This window comes from Argopecten irradians, chromosome 2 (assembly GCF_041381155.1).
Source record: "Argopecten irradians isolate NY chromosome 2, Ai_NY, whole genome shotgun sequence".
Taxonomy (NCBI): domain Eukaryota; kingdom Metazoa; phylum Mollusca; class Bivalvia; order Pectinida; family Pectinidae; genus Argopecten; species Argopecten irradians.
Genome location: NC_091135.1, coordinates 19,283,380 through 19,305,782, shown reverse-complemented (window position 1 = coordinate 19,305,782; position 22,403 = coordinate 19,283,380). Strand labels below are relative to the sequence as shown.

Sequence of the window (22,403 nt, the reverse complement as noted above, 5' to 3'; positions counted from 1 at the left end):
CAATTATATCAGGCCCTGATTTCTCGAAACAAACTTCAGTCAAAAAGTGACTGGAGTCATGAATTTTCACATACCGGTAAGGAGAAAACTTAAGTTTTGACGAATTAAGTCTGAATATTTGTTTCGAGAAATCGGGGCCAGAACTTTTTGTCTTTGTATTAGATTAACCCAATTTGTCATACATATCAGGCTGTCTGGTTGTTTGGTGATCTGCAATTATAATTAAAAAATTCAATTATCTCATTCATTTGATAGGAATTTTAAAGATAATTGTACACAATTTCATACCCTTGTAACTTAAATGAAAAGTGAATAAACAAATCTTCAAATCATGAATTTGTTTGCTGAAAGATTGAACTGTATAATATACAATTTGTATCAGTATAATTATATTGTATATTTTAATATGTAATCGGTAATGCTTAATTTATTGTAAAATAATTACTTGAGAGATATAATAAATCATACTTTATTATTTCTTTAATTGGTGTCTTTTGTTCTTTATACACGGAATATTAATTGTTTCCCCATGACTATCATTTAGCAATTGAAATGTCAGTAATTATAGCTAAATGATTCAGAGTGCTAATATTGAGGCTAAGATAATTATAATTGTAATATAATGTATATATTCTGCCATATACTGGGATTCTTTAATGGTGTTACACAGTGCCGAAAAATATGGTAATTTTCATATATCAATAACAGATGATTAGTATTTTTTCAATAACAAAACACACTACTAACATCAAAGAAGAAGTAAGTAAAGTTGTGAAAAACACAGCAATTCTTTTCATTTAATCGAACAAATCACAGACAGCAGAATAAAATGACCAACTATACAGATGTAAATGTTTTATTCATAAAATATAATTATTACATTGACATTTGAAAGGACAATTTTCGTTCACTGTCACAATCATTTAATTAATTGATATATAAAAAATTAAATAATTCTTATGCAAATCAAAAATGATAAATAAAAGTAATATCAAACATCTTTATAGAAAAAAAATTGAATTATTTCATTTCCATAAATTATTTTGAAAACTATAAACAAATCTTCTAATTCAGACTTATAGAATTATATAATGTTTTATTATCGATGGTCATCGAAAAATAAAGTAAGAATAAACAGACGTTAAATCCGGAAATAGTTCGGCTTCTTTATTATTATTAGCACCATCCGGAACTCCTCTTTATTTTCTTCCGAAAACGGCAATCTGGCTGCAACGGTATGGGATCTAGCCCCCACCAGCCAAATGGCCGTTTCGATTACGGTTTGACTGGTTGGACCTAGATGTTTGTTGATGAATTAAAGAATTTGGAGATTTTACATTGTTTTCAGACAAGCCTTGACAAAGCCATCAAAAGTCTGTATCAAACAATGCAGGCCCATCAGGATTTAGGTATATACTTGAAATACTGACTAAATAGTCGGCCGAACAGGTTATTCCGAATAAACGGAAACGGTCGTGGTAAGTAAATAAGCAGGTATGTTTGTAAAACACACACAGCGATAGTGTTAATGTTATCGACTGCTTTACTATATAATTAACAACAAGTTAACAGAGCACTTCTCGTGTCCACAACATTCACCCAGATATTGTACCCATTGTATATTACAGATGACCTACATAACAGCAGAATGTATATCGGTGGCAGGAAGTAGAAAACCGAAAAGACAGCGTGCATGGATTAGCTAGCCTACATATAACGGTACGATACATATATATATACTTATTTTCATTTCATACTCATACTATTTTATTAAATCACATATATTAACTATATAATATATAGTGACTCCTTATATATGATAACATGCACTGTAATTTAAAACACGTGCATTTTTTTGCACTGAATTGGATTATCGCTAGCTTATATATATAGCTACTAATGCACGTTTTGTAGAGAATCATATTCTAATTTTACAAACAACATTTAAGCACTATTAATACCGGCTTGTTTTCAAGTATTGTGACTTAGGTGAATCAGGACACAGTGAGATCGCCATATTTGTATTTGGTCAAAAGTGAAAGTAAACAATTTCGCAGAACGGAATATTAACCGTGTAGATTTTTACTCGGAATATTAACCGTGTAGATTTTTAGGTCATCTGACCCAAAGGGTCAGGATGACCTATTGTCATCATGCACCGTCCGTCGTCGTGCGCCGTCCGCCGTCTGCCGTGCGTAAACTTTTCATTCAAACGACTTCTTCTCGATAACCGGAAGGCCCAGGGTTCTCATATTTGGCCTGTAGGTTGCTGGGATGGAGGGCTACCAAGTTTGTTCAAATGAATGACCTTGACCTTCATTCAACGTCACAGGGGTCAAAAAGGCTAAAATCTTTAAACGACTTCTTCTCAAGAACCAGCAGGCCCAGGGTACTGATATTTGACCTGTAGGATGCTGGGATGAAGGGCTACCAAGTTTGTTCAAATAAATGACCTTGACCTTCATTCAAGGTCATGGTGTCAAATAGGCTAAAATCTTTTAAACAAATTCTTGTGAATAACTAAGAGGACCTAATATTTGGCCTTTGACATGCTTGGATGAAGGGCTATCAAATTTGTTCAAATTAATGGCCTTGATCTTCATTCAAGGTCATGGGGGTCAAAAAGGCTAAAATATTTAAAAAACTTCTTTTCAAGACCAAGAAGGCACATGGTAATGATATTGGGCCTGTAGCATGCTGGGATGAAGGGCTACCAAGTTTGTTCAAATAAATGACCTTGACTTTCATCCAAGGTCACAGGGGTCAAATAGGCTAAAATCTTTTAATGACTTCTTCTCAAGAACTAGAAGGCCAAGAGTACTGATATATGGCCCATAGGATGGTGGGATGAAGGACTATCAAGTTTATTCAAATGAATGACCTTGATCTTCATTTAATCAATAAATGTGACTAAACGTTCATTCTCCACTAAATGTACAAATTCCATTATTAAGTGTCCTCTATCAATATCGGGACTTAAAAACCATGTTTGTATATCATGTTTGTTTCACACGTAAAATATATTGATTGATCTTCGAAAATAATCAAGTGTGGTTCCTCGGACCAATTAAGATTTTTCTCATCATCACATTAAATATGGCTCTCGTGACGAATTTCGACTGTCCTCTTAAGCTATAATGTATTTCATAAATCAACTGTGACTAAGGAAATGGGTAAATGTTACATTTTTTTTCTATCATATCATAGATATTAGCATACGCAATGAGAATAGACAAGTATTGGCACACAAAATGCTTAGATATTTTTTATATAACTCATTTTATCATTGTCACAAACTATGCTGGCAGATACGTTACAAACAAATAAAATCATGTGCACAATTAATGTATTATCAAAGGTCCACGTTTTTTTCGTGATAATGAACTTTAATATGTATACTAACTTTAACCTTTATGACAAGGACACATCCATTAACAATTAAATGGACAGGTGCGATCTAATCTTGAAAATATACATGTTACGCAACGACATCAACAGATACGTTACTACTATGTACTTGATTACCTAAGATGCCACTTTCCCACAGAGATAAATTCACATCACAGTTTGAAAAGTATATAATACTAAGTGTTACAATGTTTGTGGTTTGGTCGACAAGTCACACGGTGTCATTTAAATGATGAGAGGGATTAGTGTCGGTCAGTACGTTACCGACAGATACGTTATGGAAAAATACCCATATCGACAGAAATTCTCACGCTTGTCATAAAACATTCGAAATTAGCTTAACCACGTGCCAGGTGTCCGAGAGTTTGTCAATAGTTTACAAGCGGGAAGATTCGTTGTGTTGCCAGTGTTGGGAAACTCGAAATAAGAAAAACCTTTACTTTCCTTTAGTATATACCTGTACATAGTAACATATATATACATTTCTGATAATAATCACGTGATTTCTAACACTAGTTAGCTGTATTGATTAAGCTATTAGGTATATAATTAATTGTTAAATGTATAAATCACATATCAAAATAGTAACGTATCTGGTATAAAATATCACGTATCTGTTTGATGAAAGATGTACAGTTAACTCTAATATTCAGTGTAAAACCCTTAAAAATAGTGTTACATCGACTAATTCAAATACATTCTATTGCCAGATATTGTTAAAATGTTTGTTATACTAATGATACGGTAATGTGATATATAAACATGAAATAACGTATCTGTTTATTTGGTAACGTACCTGTCATATTTGGTAACGGATCTGTACTTTTGTACGTAAACCTTAATTTGAGTGAACTTGGTTCCATTTGTAGCAATTTGTTTCAGACTAGATATGGTAAGAAAATGTAAGTTTAGGGTTGTTTGTGACAATCAAGTATGACGGAGACTGATACGTTTCTCAGGTGAAGGAAGGCGAGGACACAATGAGAATGAATTATTCCTTTTCTTCATGTCAAAACACATCAACAAAGGACAAGTGAGGTTTCGTTGGCCAAAAATATCAGACGAACTGTTTATCCTGAGTTATCACATCTACCTGTCAGCCGTGCGGGTCGTTTTTTCCCAATTAAATGACAAGAACGCTGAAACCATCCGCAGTCAATGGGAATCGATGTAGACAGATACGTTACCAATATGGTACAAACATAATCATCTCTTCATCGACGCCGCTTTCAATAGTTTTGATCTACCGTTTGATAATTTCGATGTTGTAGTTTTGACTACAAGTTTTGAAGCAGATTCTTGTTATTGAATTCGTTTTTTTTCTAATACTTCATAAAGACATTATTACCAAGAAAACAGATACGTTATCGCTGCTAATTTACGCAAAAATCATCTAAAGTATTGCAGAGAAGTGAAATCGCTGAAAAGTACGTTTTCTTTGATGCATTTTGACGAATTTATAAAACAGAAAAACATAATAATCCTGTCAGATTTCTACAGTCATATATTAAGTATATTGTAACATATACGTTACTGCTTAAAGCAGGATTTTAATGTCATATACAGTAATTTGTGATTTATACAAATACAAAATTACTGACATGTACTGATGCAGATAAAGATACAGTTTGATAATAAGGAAAAATATAGAAACAAAATACTTTGGTACTATTTTTATATGAAACTATTCGAGCACACTTATGAATCATACAAACCAATTTTCACAAATGAACTTTTCATAACTGCAATTGATAAAGACAAGTTGCTTTCGAGACGGACAAATGGCTTTGAATGGAAAGAAAAGTCCAAAACCAAAGCAAAAATTCAGTTAAAGTGTATATTTTGTGGCATTTCGAATGACAAACCTCAATTTAGTTCATTTTAACAAAGTCACGTATCTGTTCTTTACCAAAATATGATGGTTGACTGTAACAATTATAACTTTTCTTTGAGTAAAGATAGGAGGCCAGCCCTTTTGGATTTAAAAAGTAGAGATATTTGCCAAACAAATGACAATACATAAGACCTTTGTTTTCAATTTTCATATTTTATGTTTTCATTTCTGAAAACATGCAAATTAGTGGAGAATAGACTAAAATCTTTAAATGACTTCTTCTCAAGAACCAGAAGGCCCAGAGTACTGATATTGAGCATGTAGCATGCTGGGATGAAGGGCTACGAAGTTTGTTAAAATGAATTACATTGACCTTCAATCAAGGTCACAGAAGTCAAATAGGCTAAAATCTTTAAACGACTATGTTGTATTGTACTAATAGTCAGATGACCGTTAAGGCCCATGGGCCTCTTGTTTAGTTAAATCTCCATAACATAAAAACTCTATTCCTATATAACGTAAAAACTCTAATCCTACCACAGATATGTCAAATAATCCAAATTGACTGTGTTCGAATACCCTAACAACATTGTTTAACATGTTATTAAAGAATGTACGGAAGTATGGTAAGGAGTGTTAGTAGGACTCTTTTACTGTAAAGTTATGGAGGAAGCTGAATCTTGATACGACTGATATTGATGATAGCAAACACATTGTCTAAGACGGTTCAAATCAACGTTAAGATAAAAAAAATCTCCATATAGAAAGACATTACAGAAATTTGTAAAAATACCTACCTGCATGGGGGTAGTTTTATACCGACAAGTTTCCTAGGATCAGCAATATTCAACCAGTTGAGATTCAACTGAGATTCAACTGCAGAAATTAAACATGTTAACGTCAAAGACGACCAAATTAAGGACTGCATCTAATCTCTTCCCCGCGACAGTTTCCACCCATACTAAACTTTCACTCATTTATATATCAAACTACATGTATTTCAAAATTTAAACACTTTTATTTGCTCTGTTGTCCCGATTGCGTGATTGTAAAAGTATTCAAAATATGTGATCTTATCATGTAAAACTTTTTTTCATCCAAACTTCTCCTTTGACATCATCTCATTATTGTTAGTGCATTTGACCGGGTGACCTACAGTCATCATGTTTTGTCCCTCGTCGTCCGCCGTGTGCCATGCGTAAACGTTTCACATTTTAAACTTCTGTTCTATCAGTGCGAGTTTTTCTTCTTGAGATTAAGTGTTTGCTCTAATGAGAAAGGCTCTGGGCTCTGGCCCCTGATCGAGACACAAAATAGTTTTTTTAATTGATATTTAGCACGTCCTGCTCACCAAAAAAATGAGTGGGACGACTGTTTTACCCGTTGTTAGTAGAATGTGAGCAGATGGGATGTACTGTTGGGTCAAAAGCATGCTTCAGTGTAATAGACCTGTTATCGAAAAGATTTTGTTTCACTAATATACGGAGACACACAGCACGGATATACCACAGCCTCCCACAGCACAGACATTCACACACCCAACCCATTGCATTACTAGTTAATAAATATAATTGTTATGACATTTAAGGACGCACTTCCATGTGTGCAATGTATTGCAGTGTGTGAATGTCTTAGGAGGCTACGGTAGATGCGTGTTGTATCTTCATGTAATAGTGGATCTCTTACCCATTTTATAGTGCTATTTCACTGAAGCATGCCGCCGAAGACACGTACAAGGACACCGCCCGGTCACATTATACTGGCAACGGGTAAATCACCCTCCCACTACCTTTGTGCTGAGCGCTAAGCAAGAGCAGAATCTACCACTTTTATAGACTATGGCGTGTCTCAGCCAGGGGATAGAACGTGGGGCCTTCCTCACAAGGTAAGTATTCAACCGAAAGCCAAAAGTGAGTAGCTGTCAGGGAAGTCGTTAGGAAGAAGAAATGCAGAACAAATAATATCACAAATTTAGTCGTCTTTTACGATCCTGCAATAGGGGCAGGAGGTGTAGTTCTAACATCCTACCTGCTGGGCAAACGGGTATATGAAAGAAAAGCCTGTCATTAAATGACCTTGTTCTCGATTTTGAATTCTTATTGATACGTTATGAAATCGATGTACTGTTATATAAAATCGCAATAGAGCATAATGCGTTTTTAAACTCCTATAAAATAGTTTTTATGTAAACTCTACTGACAAAAATGCGAAGATATGAACTTTTCCGTCAAAAGGTCCATATAACTGTTAAAATTGACTGTTAAAATATGCTGACATGTATATTGAGTCAGGTACAGCAAAACAGTTATCGACTTGGTTTTCAGGCAAAAGATGATTTGTAAGAACCGAAGACAAACTGTTGACCCAGACCGAAGGCCGGGGGCAATGGTTTGTCTTCGGGTCCAACAAATTATCTGTTGCCCTCAACCCAAATCAACAACTGTATACTGTTCTAAAACATGTAACAACAACCATTATCTCCGCTCAAACTGTTGATCGAACAAAGCCAGATATGTACGACCACCCATTGTTTAATGTCAGTTGTATTACTAAAGTTAACATTAAAGGTAGGTTTCGCCCAATGAAATATAAAGACTACGAAATTGAAATTTGTCCTATATATAGATATAATCTTCAGATCATTTTCAATGCATACGGCGAACAATATGGGTGGTCAGTTGCCTAGCTTGACCAGGAAAACACTCCTCTAAAAATAGAGCGAAGTCAAGCTTTACATAGAACATGACGTATTTTTTCCAAAATGAGACCGCAGCAACAAACAGAAGCGTGCAACAAAATGTCAGATAGAAGTGACAGTCTTGCCACGGCATGTTTAGTTAAAAAACAACAACAACAAATCGAAGTGCGAGGGACTGTTTATACATATCATATCATACGCTAGCAAACTTTGTACACCAAATATACACGTAGTTAGTCTGCGGCTGTTTGTGCGCTGGCATATGTGTTGAAATTTAACTCACCACGTGCAATGCCGTTACACGAGTCCCAACAGATCCCGGCAAGTTCCGCTTGAGATGTGGCTTCTGTTTCTTCTATTGCTACATGCCATCCCTATAGATATCCTAGGGTGCTACCTAATCCATTATAATTTCCTCCACTTTGTTGCCGATTCAGATATATTTTTTTCATCGCACACACTTTTGTTTCGTTCAGCCATTTTGTTTACTTTTAGTGCGTGACAATGCGCATGCGCCAAACTTCGACAACACAATCCATCGCAGCTTCATTTGCATATTATTTTGTCTGACGGACACCGTAATAAATCAAGGATTTCCTTCAATTTTGTATTCAAGACACATTTGTTCAATCTCAAACACATAAAGAAATTAAATTGAGATATTTTCATATGTATTTTTCATCTTTTCTTCCGCTTATCGCATTTCACAAAAAAATATTTATTTGGTTGGGCGAAACCTACCTTTAATAATCATGATATTGTTTCCAATCTACTTTTTTGTTAAAAAATAAATATCGATATTATAACAAAATCACCGAAACAATGATCACATACATTTGTATGGCTATCAGGCAGTAACGACAGGCACACATAACAACCAGGTACACCAGAAAGTAAGCAACCTATACCACGTATCAGATAATAGTTTTTTAACATTTGTTAATGTAAATTGGTTTTACCCGATACGACATTAAGAAGTCCCGTTGTTACTATATCTTTACATTTAAATGTGTCTTTCCTCTGTAGGGAAGTAATGGCATGTGACAAATATATCCCTCCAGAAATCATGGAGTTACACAATGACATGGTGGATAAACTCGATAATGAAATATTTGGTAAGGAGTTTCATCGCCTGAAATTCCTGTTCAGCGGAATTCCTCTGTCACCCACCGAGCTGGATGCTATCAAGGACATAATAACACTCGTCAGATGTCTTATGAAGTATGAAACAATAACATATGGAAACTATACAAAATTAACAAAAAGACTAGAAAAGGTGAATAAAAGAATGGTGACAGTGGTCAACGAATATGCCACAAAAATGAGCTCTGTAATATATCAGAGAAGTGGAGCTAGCGATGTATACCCCGAGACAGGGAGCTCTGTAATATATCAGAGAAGTGGAGCTAGCGATGTATACCCCGAGACAGGTAACTATTCATTAGGATTATTACATTAGGAGTATATGTATTTACTTACGAAACCATTCATTTGATTTTGTTACACAAGTCAGTATTGATCATGATTATCTATCAATACCATTATTATATATCTATTATCTTCTGTTTGTATGCACTAGAATCTTAATATGAACTCTGGCATTGTAGAAGTAATATTTGCGCCAAAAGCGTTTTATAGAAAGATGATAAATTCTGAACAAATAATGTTACTTAAAGTGTTATTAATATAATATTATTCGGCTTTGTATTGATTCAGAAACCCATTATCACTTTCATAACAAGTATTACTGACATTATATTACACGATCTTTTCACACAGAGCTACCCAATGAACATAAAAGAATCAAACAAAAGGCTGGTGTACAATGTTTTAATGACCCATCAAGACCAGGTATGACACAATGCGGTATTGGAATAGTTGACCTTATGCTATTTATGGAACCTACCTCTTTTTTCACTGTTATTTTGTTTATTTTGTAAAACAGCACAATAATTGAAACGGGGACTGCCGATGAAGTGTTTAAAGACGTTATAACAGTCTAGCATCCATCAACTAAGTGGCGTCTGGATAGATTTGTCTGATTGCTGTAGTGTGTGTTTTTTAAAGAAAGGACTTTAAATTATGACATCTACTGTATACAATTACATGTATGCAAAATAAAATGTTATAAAACATGCCTATTTTTATGTATAATTCAGGTAAACAAAACATTAAAGGAATCAATAATTTTCAAAGTGAAGATTTCGTTTACTAGGTGCAGTGGGCGAGCATTTTAACGTCTATGACTAGCGGGCTTGATTTGAATTTGTTATAAATATGTAAATATCACTTATAAATGTTTCACCATTGTTTCCAAAAACCTTAAATACAATGTTTGTTTGTAACATCTTAAACTTTGTATTATACACCAGCTAATACAGAACAAACCAGAGCGTGCTTTCAACTTTCCCATGAAGTAACGGCGCAGGATACCGATTCTACAGGTTTCGGAACTGAAAGAGGTATGCTGAGAGTAATACAAGAACATCTGGTTTCATTCTACAAAATATTGAGGACCTTTGCCCCCCATTACGTTTCATCTTCCTTTTTTTTTTTTTTTTTTTTTTACGTTTCATTTTCCTACGCCACTGATTTAAGTCGTCACTGTTAATAAAAAATCAATAGTAGCAAGGTCACAGGGTTTTAAACTAAATAAATGACTTGTGTTTTATCATACAGCAAGTAAACCTATGTATTTTTTATCATAATCAGTTGATTTTTTGGACATGGGCGATGTCGAAACCTTACCTTAAGTAAACGTTGGCATACAGTGTAAAATTGAATCGAGTTCAAAAACTGGGCTAAAACCTCTTATACCACTGATAAAGAAAAAGAATAACTAAGAATGTAATTTCATTTTGTGGTATTTTTTATCAGATTGGCAATTCCACCTGGACTGGATATCGGAAAAAATACCTAATGAAATAGATGGTGTTGCAACACTTCTGGGAATTGCTTCGGATAAACAGACTTTAATTAAAAATGACCATAACACGAAGCACGAACAATGTTTCCACGTTTTGTGGGAGTGGTATAGGAGCCGAGAAAGCAAAGTGGACAATATTGAAGTTTTATATGAAGCATTAACGTCGATGGGAAGAACAGATATAACGGAATCAGATAAACCAAAGCCATCATCATTTCAGAATCAAATCCATAATATTCCGTTACCAATAGAAAGACTTTCTGAAAAAGACTTACTGAATGTTTCGAAAGAAATTGGAGCACAATATCCGTCCCTGGCAAGGTATTTTGGAATCAAGGAAGGCGAAATACACGCGTCGAAACATGACAAGGATGGTATACAAGCTCAGGCCAGGGATATCCTTCAGAAGTGTTTCAAACAGAAGCTTCTCTTCACACGTAACCAACTATGTGACGGTCTGAATTATACAAATCGCAGGGACATAGTTGATAAGCTCATAAGCGGATGGAGTTGATATGCTAGTAAACGGACGGAGTTCCTTTAACATTTAAAGTCATCTAATGCTGGTGATTCTATTGTTGTTTACATTGAAGAATCATGTGTAGGTGTTTATCGAATGATTTTGTAGGTTGGTATGATTTGGTTTCTATTTATGACATTAATCACAGCCGTCTGGTATTCTGAATATTAGTACAACCTATTCTGGTCTGATGTTACAAACGTTTTTTCAACGAAGTAGCCTGAAATGCTTCATACTTTTATGTCTGGTCTTTGCACAAATTTAGATGGCACATTGTATTGTCATCAAAAGGGCCAAACGACAGGTCACTTGTGGGGAAAAGAAGTCCTCCCGGCACTGTTCTGTATATCAACTTATTTCGCGAGCGACCAGAAATCACAAAAATCAATCGCCGAGATAAGTCTCGATAATGTGCAAAGTAGACCAATATGAATTAAATTGTGAAATGGAATCGCAAAATAAAGTCGTCCCGAATAAGGTGTGTTTACAGTATTTTTTGTGAACGTTAATGATATAAATTGGCATCACCTATGTGAAATACAAGTACAAAAAAAACCCGCAGAAACAATCACATACATTAAATTATAAGAGTATGATGAAACAAATATCAAACTTTATTTTCACTATTCCATGTTATGACTGAGACGTGCAGTGTTCTAGAAGTGTTGGTGTTTATGAGAATGGTAGATTTTATTCGAAGACGTGTCCGTTGGAAATAAAAATAATGAGAAATATTGCAGTCGCTTAATTTTCTCCCGCTAAAGAAAACTATGTGGTCCTTATTCAATGTTCGTTTGTAACTATTAAGTCACTTGACGCTACTACGAAACGAATCGCTCTTTCATTAATGTCATTAACACTTAATCATATGCAGCTAACCCCGAGATATCTTCCAGTGAATCAGAGTACTACGAGAGAACTATAGGATAGACCAGTCCTTTGTCCATCACACTGGACTAATCTTGTTCATATTTGCTTTTGTCATTTGTTGTGATAGGACCAAACCATTTCTCTTATCAAATTTGCGTTCTGATAAATATTTTGTCACCGTGTCTATTTCCCGTATTTTCAGTTATAAAGATAATATTTATTAATCCGTTTTAGAACGAATATATCACAGCCTCCAAAAACATACAGAAAAAAACACACATTGCACATCATACAGGCGAGGAAATCCGTGGTTATGCCATATTTTGAATGTTGCCTGTAAATATAATGGTCTTAAAGACATTTCAAAGATTCGCCGATAGTCGGGTTGGAACATCTTATCCTTTACAATTTACATGGTAAATATACTAACTTGTATTTGTGCATCAAGTTGAATGCGTATGAAAACATACCATTGGCCGTAATGTTCTGTAAACAGCTAAGATCAGTCTTCGTTTGTCCAGGTGCTTTTGGAGTATGCCGTATATTCTCATCCCTTTTGCTGAGCGCTAGGCAGGACAAAACCTACCACTTTTCAGACTATGGTGTGTCTAGGCCAGATGGCAGAACCTAGAACCTTTCTCACCTTACAAATAACAAGTCTTCAACTCCTGGCCAGAATTGACACGTCGTCATGGAATACATTATGAAAAAGAAAGTCAGTTAGGAAGAAAAGGAAATATCCCAAATTTGGTCGCCTTTCAAGGTATTGTACCAAATATTTGTGAAATTTGGTGGACAATACATTTTTAAATTTTATTTTTCGTTATTGACTCTGACCCTTTCTAATGTATTCCTCCAATTAAGTGTTCGCCCCTCCCCTGAGTAAAATGCCGGTTCTGTCCTCATCCCGAGTCATAATAGGGTTAAACAGGTAGGATGCCATGTTCTGTGTCTTTTACAATACGCTTTACTACAGTTGTTTATAAAGCAGTCAATGAGTCTGCTCAATCCAAACAAAAACACGAAAAAAACACTTTACCCCAAAGATGATGTCTTTGAAAAACATTGATGTTAATTAAAGTTATACTATTGACTCAATCAGACGATCCTGAAAATGTTCGGTTGATGGTAATCCCAGTACCATTAAATTCAGGGTAACTTCATGAAAGTTGAATGAAGACTCATCCCAATACCATTCAATTAACAGGGGTACTCAAATAATTAAGGCCAATGAAAGTGACCCATAACTAATTCATGACGACAGATCTTGTTCCTACTTTAAAGCCCTTCCTAACTGCAGCATCTATGATAAGCCACGAAACATCACTTACATGCGAATTTTCAACTAAGGGCAAATGTTCAGATAGAAGAGAAACGGAGACGTTTCGGAGGGAGCATCTTTAATAAAGACGTTCTAAAAGGAAAATAAATATGTATTACCATAACAGTCTCATATGGCTTTTGAGTTGAGTGGTAGCATGCATGGTGGCATCCTCAATATTTCAGTGGTTACTATCGCTGTCGATATATCCCACCCCTGGGCTATGTCATTGTAAAACAGAAGGCATTTCAAGAGAAAAGCACGGGCCTATTGATACTTATTTTACAGAGAGCTACGTCCAGCTTCAAAGCCTTATAGTGAACTTTACATCAAATTAATGATCAAACTGCCTGTATTATCTGTTGCCGTCCACAGAGCCTTCAGGTTAATTGCTATGACTTTCAGGGGTGATTATAACAACAATGATAGTAACCCTTGGAAAATATCGAAGAAGACATGGTGGCCATGTCGACCATTAATTATTTACCATGTTTCTCATTTATTATCTGTATTTTTTATTAGATAAATCTTTTGGTTTATAACAAGCAGGTTTGTTACCAGGTTTTATATACCATCCTGCTATATCATCATACACACGACGATATTTTTCTTCGTTGTGGAGACGCTTACACAAGTCACACATGCCTTCATTCCAACTATTCAATATTCCTTCTGTATAGAAATAATCCCGCCATTTGAAGAAGTTCTGATATGCAGTCATGTTTGAATTTACACCAGATAAAAATATCCCGAGATGCATAGCTGTACGGAAGTTCTTTGTTTCAACTGCCGATCCCGGCGGGTGATATAGCGAACGATTAGCACCGTCTCGTACAATAGGGACGATAAGGTACCGTAGAATCATATGAAGCGACTTCTCTGTGACGTAGTCACGACAAAGGGCATTTTCAAATGACAAATAAAATTTGTATGTGGGAACAGTAGCGGAGAAGCATTTGTTTTTATGGTTCTGTGTGATATTCCAGGACGTTTTGTGTCTGTTCTTACCATAGCACTGTCGATCACCACATTTTCCGTAAACATCTATATGGATGCCACTCTTTTGTAGTTCCTGTAAAAACTCCATACGTCTTGCATGTGTATCACAATGACTTATAAAACCAACAGCGACTTTACTTCTAAGTTTTGTTGAAATTTTAAGCATCATATCATCCTTACTGAATTCATCCTCGTCCGTCCTTCTGATAAATCGACCGTGTGGGACGTGAAAGTCCGAGTCCCGTCTGTATGTGAATGTCCAGTTGATTGCTCCTCTAAACGCTTGTAGAATGTCTTTGTCTGCAAAATTAGCAGGCGCTTCGAACTCGGAGAAAATCCAGACCTGACCTCGTCGCTTTTTCGGAACGTTCGGTAATGTGTGCATGTTGAAGAAGACGGCATCACTAGTTGATAGCTTTGCTACATCCTTGGTGATGATACAGTTCTTTACTGGACAGTCTTGGAATACTTCAGAGCTGTCCGTTCTCCCCTCCATCCAGTCATTCCACCAATGTAGAGGGTTATAGAAAAGTATCAATTTCTTTTCTGCGTTGTTGTCCCTTGTTGTCGTCTTTCCACATGACGTACAACCGTGGGCGTCTCGTGTCTTGCTCTCGGCATAACTAATTCCTATCTCATGATGTGACGTCATGGATTGCCGCACGTTGTAAACTGCATACGTCATCACAAGGACGGTGGCCATCAACAGGACATAACAAAACCTCAGGGGATGTTTGGTACCGATGTGCTGTGAATAGGACGGAACTACATCGTATGAATGTGAACGACATCAAAATTATTACATCAGTGTCATACAGTTTTACACAATAGTATCACTCACAAACATAAAGTCAGTTGTTGGATTGATTGGTTTGAACATTTTTTGAAGCGGTTTATTATGTCATTCTTTACTCTATAACAAATCATTGGCGGATTACTTCATTGACACAGAACTATAAAAAGCCAAAGGTTCCACGAGACAACCCGAATGTACAGGTCTCTGTTCCCCAAAACACATAGACGTTCACAAGCCGAGACAACCCGAATGTACAGGTCTCTGTTCCCCAAAACACATAGACGTTCCCAACCGCAACACATTGCACACCTTGGGGTGTCCTTAAATGACCCTGACTGCTAAAAGTACACTTATCTAATAAACCAAACCAAACATGAAATAACAAATCTATTCAGGATAATTAGGTTGAATTTCGTTCATTTCCAATTTTTAGGGGGACCCTTTGAGTTTTTTTCTTCTAAATAATCAATATGGCGTTGTATCGGTGAATCGGAGACGACGTTAATGTCGACGTCACGTGATGATAACATCAACTTTATAGCCAATGAAAATGTTCGTTACAAGCAGGATTTATTCAACAATCAGAGAAACCCCCTTTTAACAATTTTAATCCATCTAAAGTTGGACAGCTTTTCCATTGGTTGTTTATAACGTTACCGGAAGACAGCTTAAATTGAACGTTGTACATTTCTGTGAGTTTTACATTGAGCAAGTAGACTGCTTATGAACGAACATTCACCTCACACGATTATTCTGAAGCTTGATTTAATACAATTATTACAAAAGTAATGATAAAATGTACTCCTACCGTTGTCATTATGATGCTGTCAGCGTTGTGCCGTCATTAGAAAGCTGGATTCGTTTGCCTTGAAGAGATCAACTCAAAGAGAAAAAAAATTCACAAACCCGTGTGAACAAAATAAAGGAGATAAATTGATAGTTTACAAAACCTTGCCAAAATTGATAGTTTACCAGACCTTACCATACCATTTACAGTAATGTACTGTAGTATAAAACTGTTCACATGTATATAAGTCTATGATACTTAATTGGTAAATCGTCACATTGATATTGTATGTGTCCGTCGATCCGCGCGATACGATAGATTGTCATTTCTTTAAATAGCTCTTTTGTTTGTGAATTAAGACAAAGTCTTTGTAAGGGACATTTTTTGTTCAGAGCAACAAATGTATACGCATACTCGTATACAGTTTACACATATTCTATGTTTTATTTGTTATTGATGAATATGTAATTCTATTGACGAATATAACGAATATAGAATATTCACGAAGAAAAACCATCGGGGAAATTAGGGATGTTTAGAAATATATTTTCACCTCTATGTAACCCTTCAAATTTATAGTAGGACAAAATTTTTACTTGTCGATAACTTAATAAACTTCTTTTTTTTTAAGATAACCGCTCAAAAAGAATTGTTGTTTTGGAATTCTTCCTAAGTGGGATATTCCATAATATAATAAAAACAAAAAATATGTCAAATGTCATATTTTTTCTTCGAGATTATAATTGAAACCCTTGGCAAGCGAAGATGGTCATCTGTCTGAATACACGTTTGGGTGTTCAAGAAGAAGTCAAATAAAGTATAGGACACTTTGCCGACTGTAAAGAAATATTTGGGGGAAAAAACAATCCGATGCTGGAGGACAGTAAGCTTTTTATATACATACCGCGAAACACAAACTTGAATCTAACTAAAAGCTAAGTTGGTTTTGTTTCTTCAAAAAACCATAAATCGCGTTGAAGACCATCCTCCATACTTCAGGGATTCCGATCACTTACGATCTCTACACTCTGGACTATTCCATAGTAAAATTGCAGCTCAGTGGAATTTTTTTGCAACGCCCAAAATCAAAGCCACACAGCTATCCACAGAGCTGCGATGACGTAGCTCTGAACGACGGACAGAAGATTTCTGACAGATGGTTGCCGGGAACGGAGTGGAGGCCATCCTCGATACTCCAGGGGTTCCGATCACTTATGATCTCTACACCCATGGACTATCTCATAGTAAAACTAGAGGCAACAGAATAGAACTGGTAATTTAGTCATTTGATATACTTCAAAAGAGCCGTAAAACGGTACACTGTGATTGACTGTGTGGCTTTGATGTTAGGCGTCTTCAAAGGAAATCTTTGCTAGCCTGTGATTGGTCGAATGCTTTCTGCTGAGCTGCCTCTAATTTCGCTACGAGATAGTTCAGGGGTGTAGAGATCGGAACCCCTGGAGTATCGAGGATGAGTGGAGGCATGGTATGATTATTCGTTCTATCATCCACAGTGTACCGTTATACGGCTCTGTTGATGTACATCAAAGGACTAAATTACCTGTTCTGTTCTGTTGCCTCAAATTTACTATGAGAAGTCCAGGGGTATAGGGATCGAAGTGATCGGAACCCCTTGAGTATCGAGAATGGTTGAAGACAAGCTCGTCACTTGTGCTAAATGTATCTCATATGCTTGTTATTGTGCATTACTGATTGGTGCAGGATGACCGTGGACGCTGAGTACTGCGCCGCCGTGTTGAACTCCAGTAGAACATAGCTTACGTGCGTTATACGTGTTGTATATATGTCGTTTTCATTGTAATTCTTCTTATAACATGAACAGTTGAGAGAAGATTTAGAACAGAACTGGTGTGTTTATTGTGCTTACACACAATGCATTACATGTAGGTACGTAACTAATATTTAAAGGAGAGCGAGTTCCCAAAACCCTCTCGCTACACTACATACAACTCTTCTGCAAGTCGCACACATGTTTTCAATTTTGATATCAAAGTCTCTCTAATTTTGTACATATTATTTCATGCTGTTACCATATGTATTTTCATATATTATCATTATGTACTCTTCATTTTGGAGGAAATAAAGGTAATAATAATTAAGGGTTATTTAACAGATAAAACATATATTCAAAACAAGTCGTTTTAAACAGAATTGAACAATGATGTTACTGGACAAAGGTTAGGAACTGGTATAAATCACAGGGACCTGGCACGAAAATTTTTAACCAATAGTATACATATATGTATTATAGTATCTATATATATGTATACTGTTAGTTTAAGAAATCGTGCCAGGTCCCTGTGGTATAAAATGTGGTGAATGGTGACAGTTGATATCTATTGTACCTATTCGAATACTCCATTGTACCTATTCGAATACTCCAGTTAATCGAATATTTTCTTCTGGAAAATGCCTTATTCAAATAAGCGGAATCCTCTGTATATCTTTTACACTGAATATTTTCCTACTAAACGTACATTTTGAAACAATTTTGTTGCTCTCTAAACTGATGAAAAATGTCAATATATAATTATGCATTAAAGCAAAATGTTTTCACTATCAATGTCAAGGGTAAGTTTTTAAATTTTCTTTTAAACAAAAGGCCCAGAGGGCCTATATCGCTCACCTGCTTTTTTATTTAGTAATTATCACAAAGACTCTTACAATTAGCAACATTAGCAAAATTGACTCTAAAATTTGCTCAATTTTGAATCACAACCATATAATGATGCTATAGATACTATATACAAATATGATATCCAATACATAGGTTCAGAGATGAAGTAATTTATATGAAAATAATTAATTTTCTCTTTGTTCTCTTGGCTTACTGATTGGCTTATTCATTTTTATCATTCCACGATGAAAAAAAATCCAAGAATGGTGCGGAAACCCGACATTAACGTGACGTCACAATAGAAACATTGACGTTGCTTATTGATTTGGAAAAAATCAATGGAATGGTTTTTCATTTTATAAAGAAGCCTGAAAAATTAATTATAAGCATTGAAGACACTATTTTTCAATTTCATCGGGTTATGAAATAAATTTTGTTTGCAAACTTTTGTGCAAATCCGCGTAATGTGCGAATCCGCTACTCGGATTCCCACAGTTTGCATTATTGGTGCTATTCCATGCTTAGTTGCAGAGAAGAAGATGTTTATTTGGAAATAGTCAAATTGACCGCTTTTGACCCCACCCCTCAGGCCCCCCGGGGGTCAGCCCCATCATTTGTACAGTTTTGAATCCCCACCCAATAAGGATGCTACCATTGCATTATGATTGCTATCCCATGCATAGTTTCAGAGAAGAAGCCTTATTTATGGAAATAGCCAAATTGAGCCCTTTTGAACTTGCCCTTCAGGCCCCCGAGGGGTCAGCCTCATCATTTGTACAATTTTCAGTAAGCAGCCTATAAGGATGCTACAAGTCAAATTTTGTTGAAATCCGAGCAGCGGTTATGAGAAGAAGTCGATTGTTGACACACGATGGACGTCAGAGGCCGGACGCCGTGGTATCCAATAAGCTCAACTCGATCCTTCAAACCAGGTGAGCTTATAAGATGTGGTTGTGGTACGAGTTTTGGGTTACAATTTTTGATCCCATGTGGGGCACTTGTCGGGATTGCTGGTTGGTGGTTTTTCTTCTGGTGCTATGGCTCTGCTCCTCTCATGAACCTGGCATGTCCTAAAACTATCACGGCGGCTAATAAAATCATGTGACCAAGTCAGGGTTCATGGACACAGGGCAGCAGGGCCTCTAGTTACTGTCATACTTTCACTTTCTGGTAGAAAAAGTCGAGCATTGAATGTGGATTCAGCTATTCACAACCAAATCTTATACAACACTGCATACCATCTTTAATTATCAAAATATTCTTTAATCATTCAACATATCTTTGAAGTAAAAAATGAGGTGTAAGTAAATAAAATGGAAAACAACAAATCTTGAAACCATACTATATTTCATTCACAACATAACAATACAGCATTCACATGCATGTGCTTTCATAATTATTAATGATTTTAAAAAAGATCAATATTCCCTTAAAATGTTCAGTTCAAATAGCTATAACTCAGAAAATAATATAATTTCAAACTAATATTAGGTACACAATTGGAAAAGTTTTAGGTACAAAACATCTGAATTGAATACATAATGGTGTATACATGTATGTAGTTTTATCAAAATTGCCTCAAAACATCAAAATGATTCTCTATAGAAGGCTTTTTGTCAAAATTGTGTTCAACATTATGAATATTTGCTCCTAACTCCTTCAATTCTTTCACAAACTCAGCCTGCTCTTTGCCGAGCCATGCCCTCATGGGGTCCATCACTTGATATGGTGTGACATGGGAGAAGAGTTGGAACTTGTGATCAGCGAGCTGTTTAAGTAATATCCTATCAGTGATCCATGTATTACTTCCTCCATTGTGTCCACCATCCAGCCAATATATGGACTTCACACTGTTTAAAAACTGTCTCACATTTTCCTCAATCTTTGCTAAGTGGAGCTCATAAACCAACTGGTTAAGGACAACACATCCCTTACTGAAACCAATTAAAATGATGTCAGGATCACTGACTTCCCTATCACAAGAGTCGTTAGAATCCTGATTGCTTGAATCTAGTTGTTTTAAAACGCTTGCATAGAGATTTACCAGATGGGAGAGACCACCCCAATCCTCTCTATGAGTAGGTATGCCATCTGCAGTAAAGTCAACAAAGTTTGTGTACATACTAAATGTGTTCAAGTACATATTTTTGGGTTTCACAACCATAACCATTCCATCTGGAAATCGCTCAGACAGCAACTGTGCTGTGGTTTCAAGATTCCACTGTATATACTCAGCATTACATACATGCATTTTCTCCTCATAATCCTGTGAAATACAGAAAATGAATATATAAATGTAAAATGATAAATAATGTCCCACATCCCCTAAAGACATAACAATTCGTCAATTGACAAGTTCGTGAATTTCTATGCTAATTGTATTCCCAATGCTTGAAACAGAGATTGGCAAGTTCGCTATAACAGGAGAGGATAAAATGGGACTTGAACACTAGCCGGATGCTCTACCGATTGAGCTACCTGGTCAGTGATGATCCGAATGTAGTAGATGGTTTTAACGTTGATTAATTAACGCAAGCCATTCATCGGTAGTTCGACTTTTCCTTTTATTGGTTACAAACAACGTAGAGACTCTATGTGTGGCACAAAGTCGCCTGTGGCATTCACGGTGCGATTTCAGTTAGGTTCCTTACGGATACGTACAGTGTATATTACATGATTGTCCTTGATGTGTAGAGGCGCTCTAAAATAGGTGTGACCGTCTAGTGGTCAATCGTAGGAATGCGCTACTGTATAGATCTATACAATGACCGGAAAGGGCGATTTGGCGCCAAAACCGAATAACCAATAAAAACATTACATTTGGACATTACGTCATATAATAAAACCGACCAATAGATACTATCTACATTGATATACATATGACGGAAGATACCGAAACTTTACGAATACGAAACGATACGATACGATAGCGATTTAACTATACTAATAAGTACCGGACAATTACAAGACTACGTTTAATACAAAATACATAAAAGTCAATCCTGCCACACGAACAGTCCAAACCCCGTTCCAAGTGCAATTGGTAGCATAAATTATATAGAAAACGAAAGTAGAAACATATATATAATTTTCATATTGCATCAGCTGATATTAGCATTATTTACTACATTCTTGAGTAAATCTTTAAATGTTTTTTAAACTGATATATTACGTTTCAGTGGAATAAGTCTGTATTACCTGGACATCTCCTCCAAAGAAGAAGATATGTTGCTTTGCTGTTTTTACAGACTTTCCAGCAACCACAACGTCGTTCATTTTTTTGTGTGATCCTTGCACTCCAATCAGGCGTTGACAATGTCGCTGGTGTGTTGTCATAGTTGATATTATTCGTTTCAAACCATTAACAGGAAAATGTTTAGTAAGATCTCCTATCAAATTCAAGTAAACTGACAACATAAAAAGTATGGGAGTGGCAATAATCATTTGTTTACATTCTATCACCGGAAATAAAAAACAATCAATATGCGCATGCGGTGTTTGATACTACACGTGCTTCCGGAATAATAGCTGAACTATGGAAATATTGAGAAAAAAAACCAACATTTACATTTTCTTGTATGTTTTATATATTCCTACAGTCATTTT

General features: G+C 35.8%; 3 protein-coding genes across 3 annotated transcripts; 1 reads left to right on the top strand and 2 right to left on the bottom strand.

The window, feature by feature from the left end:
* Nucleotides 1-1,222: 1,222 nt before the first annotated feature.
* LOC138314731 (uncharacterized) lies at nucleotides 1,223-11,863 on the top strand. The gene is made up of 6 exons (XM_069255218.1): nucleotides 1,223-1,478; nucleotides 1,629-1,719; nucleotides 8,967-9,370; nucleotides 9,720-9,791; nucleotides 10,313-10,402; nucleotides 10,818-11,863. The coding sequence occupies exons 3-6, from the start codon at nucleotides 8,974-8,976 to the stop codon at nucleotides 11,378-11,380; spliced, it is 1,122 nt and encodes a 373-aa protein (XP_069111319.1). The 5' UTR covers nucleotides 1,223-1,478; nucleotides 1,629-1,719; nucleotides 8,967-8,973; the 3' UTR covers nucleotides 11,381-11,863.
* Nucleotides 11,864-13,052: 1,189 nt separating this feature from the next.
* On the bottom strand, nucleotides 13,053-16,451 carry LOC138314730 (alpha-(1,3)-fucosyltransferase 7-like). Its single transcript, XM_069255217.1, has 2 exons — nucleotides 16,181-16,451; nucleotides 13,053-15,324 (listed from the first exon to the last, which is right to left on the bottom strand). Exons 1-2 carry the CDS (start codon nucleotides 16,187-16,189, stop codon nucleotides 14,080-14,082), a joined length of 1,254 nt encoding a protein of 417 aa, XP_069111318.1. The 5' UTR covers nucleotides 16,190-16,451; the 3' UTR covers nucleotides 13,053-14,079.
* A 3,567-nt stretch (nucleotides 16,452-20,018) lies between these two features.
* LOC138314729 (mitochondrial protein C2orf69 homolog) lies at nucleotides 20,019-22,282 on the bottom strand. Its single transcript, XM_069255216.1, has 2 exons — nucleotides 21,996-22,282; nucleotides 20,019-21,063 (listed from the first exon to the last, which is right to left on the bottom strand). Exons 1-2 carry the CDS (start codon nucleotides 22,239-22,241, stop codon nucleotides 20,365-20,367), a joined length of 945 nt encoding a protein of 314 aa, XP_069111317.1. The 5' UTR covers nucleotides 22,242-22,282; the 3' UTR covers nucleotides 20,019-20,364.
* Between the last annotated feature and the right edge of the window lie 121 nt (nucleotides 22,283-22,403).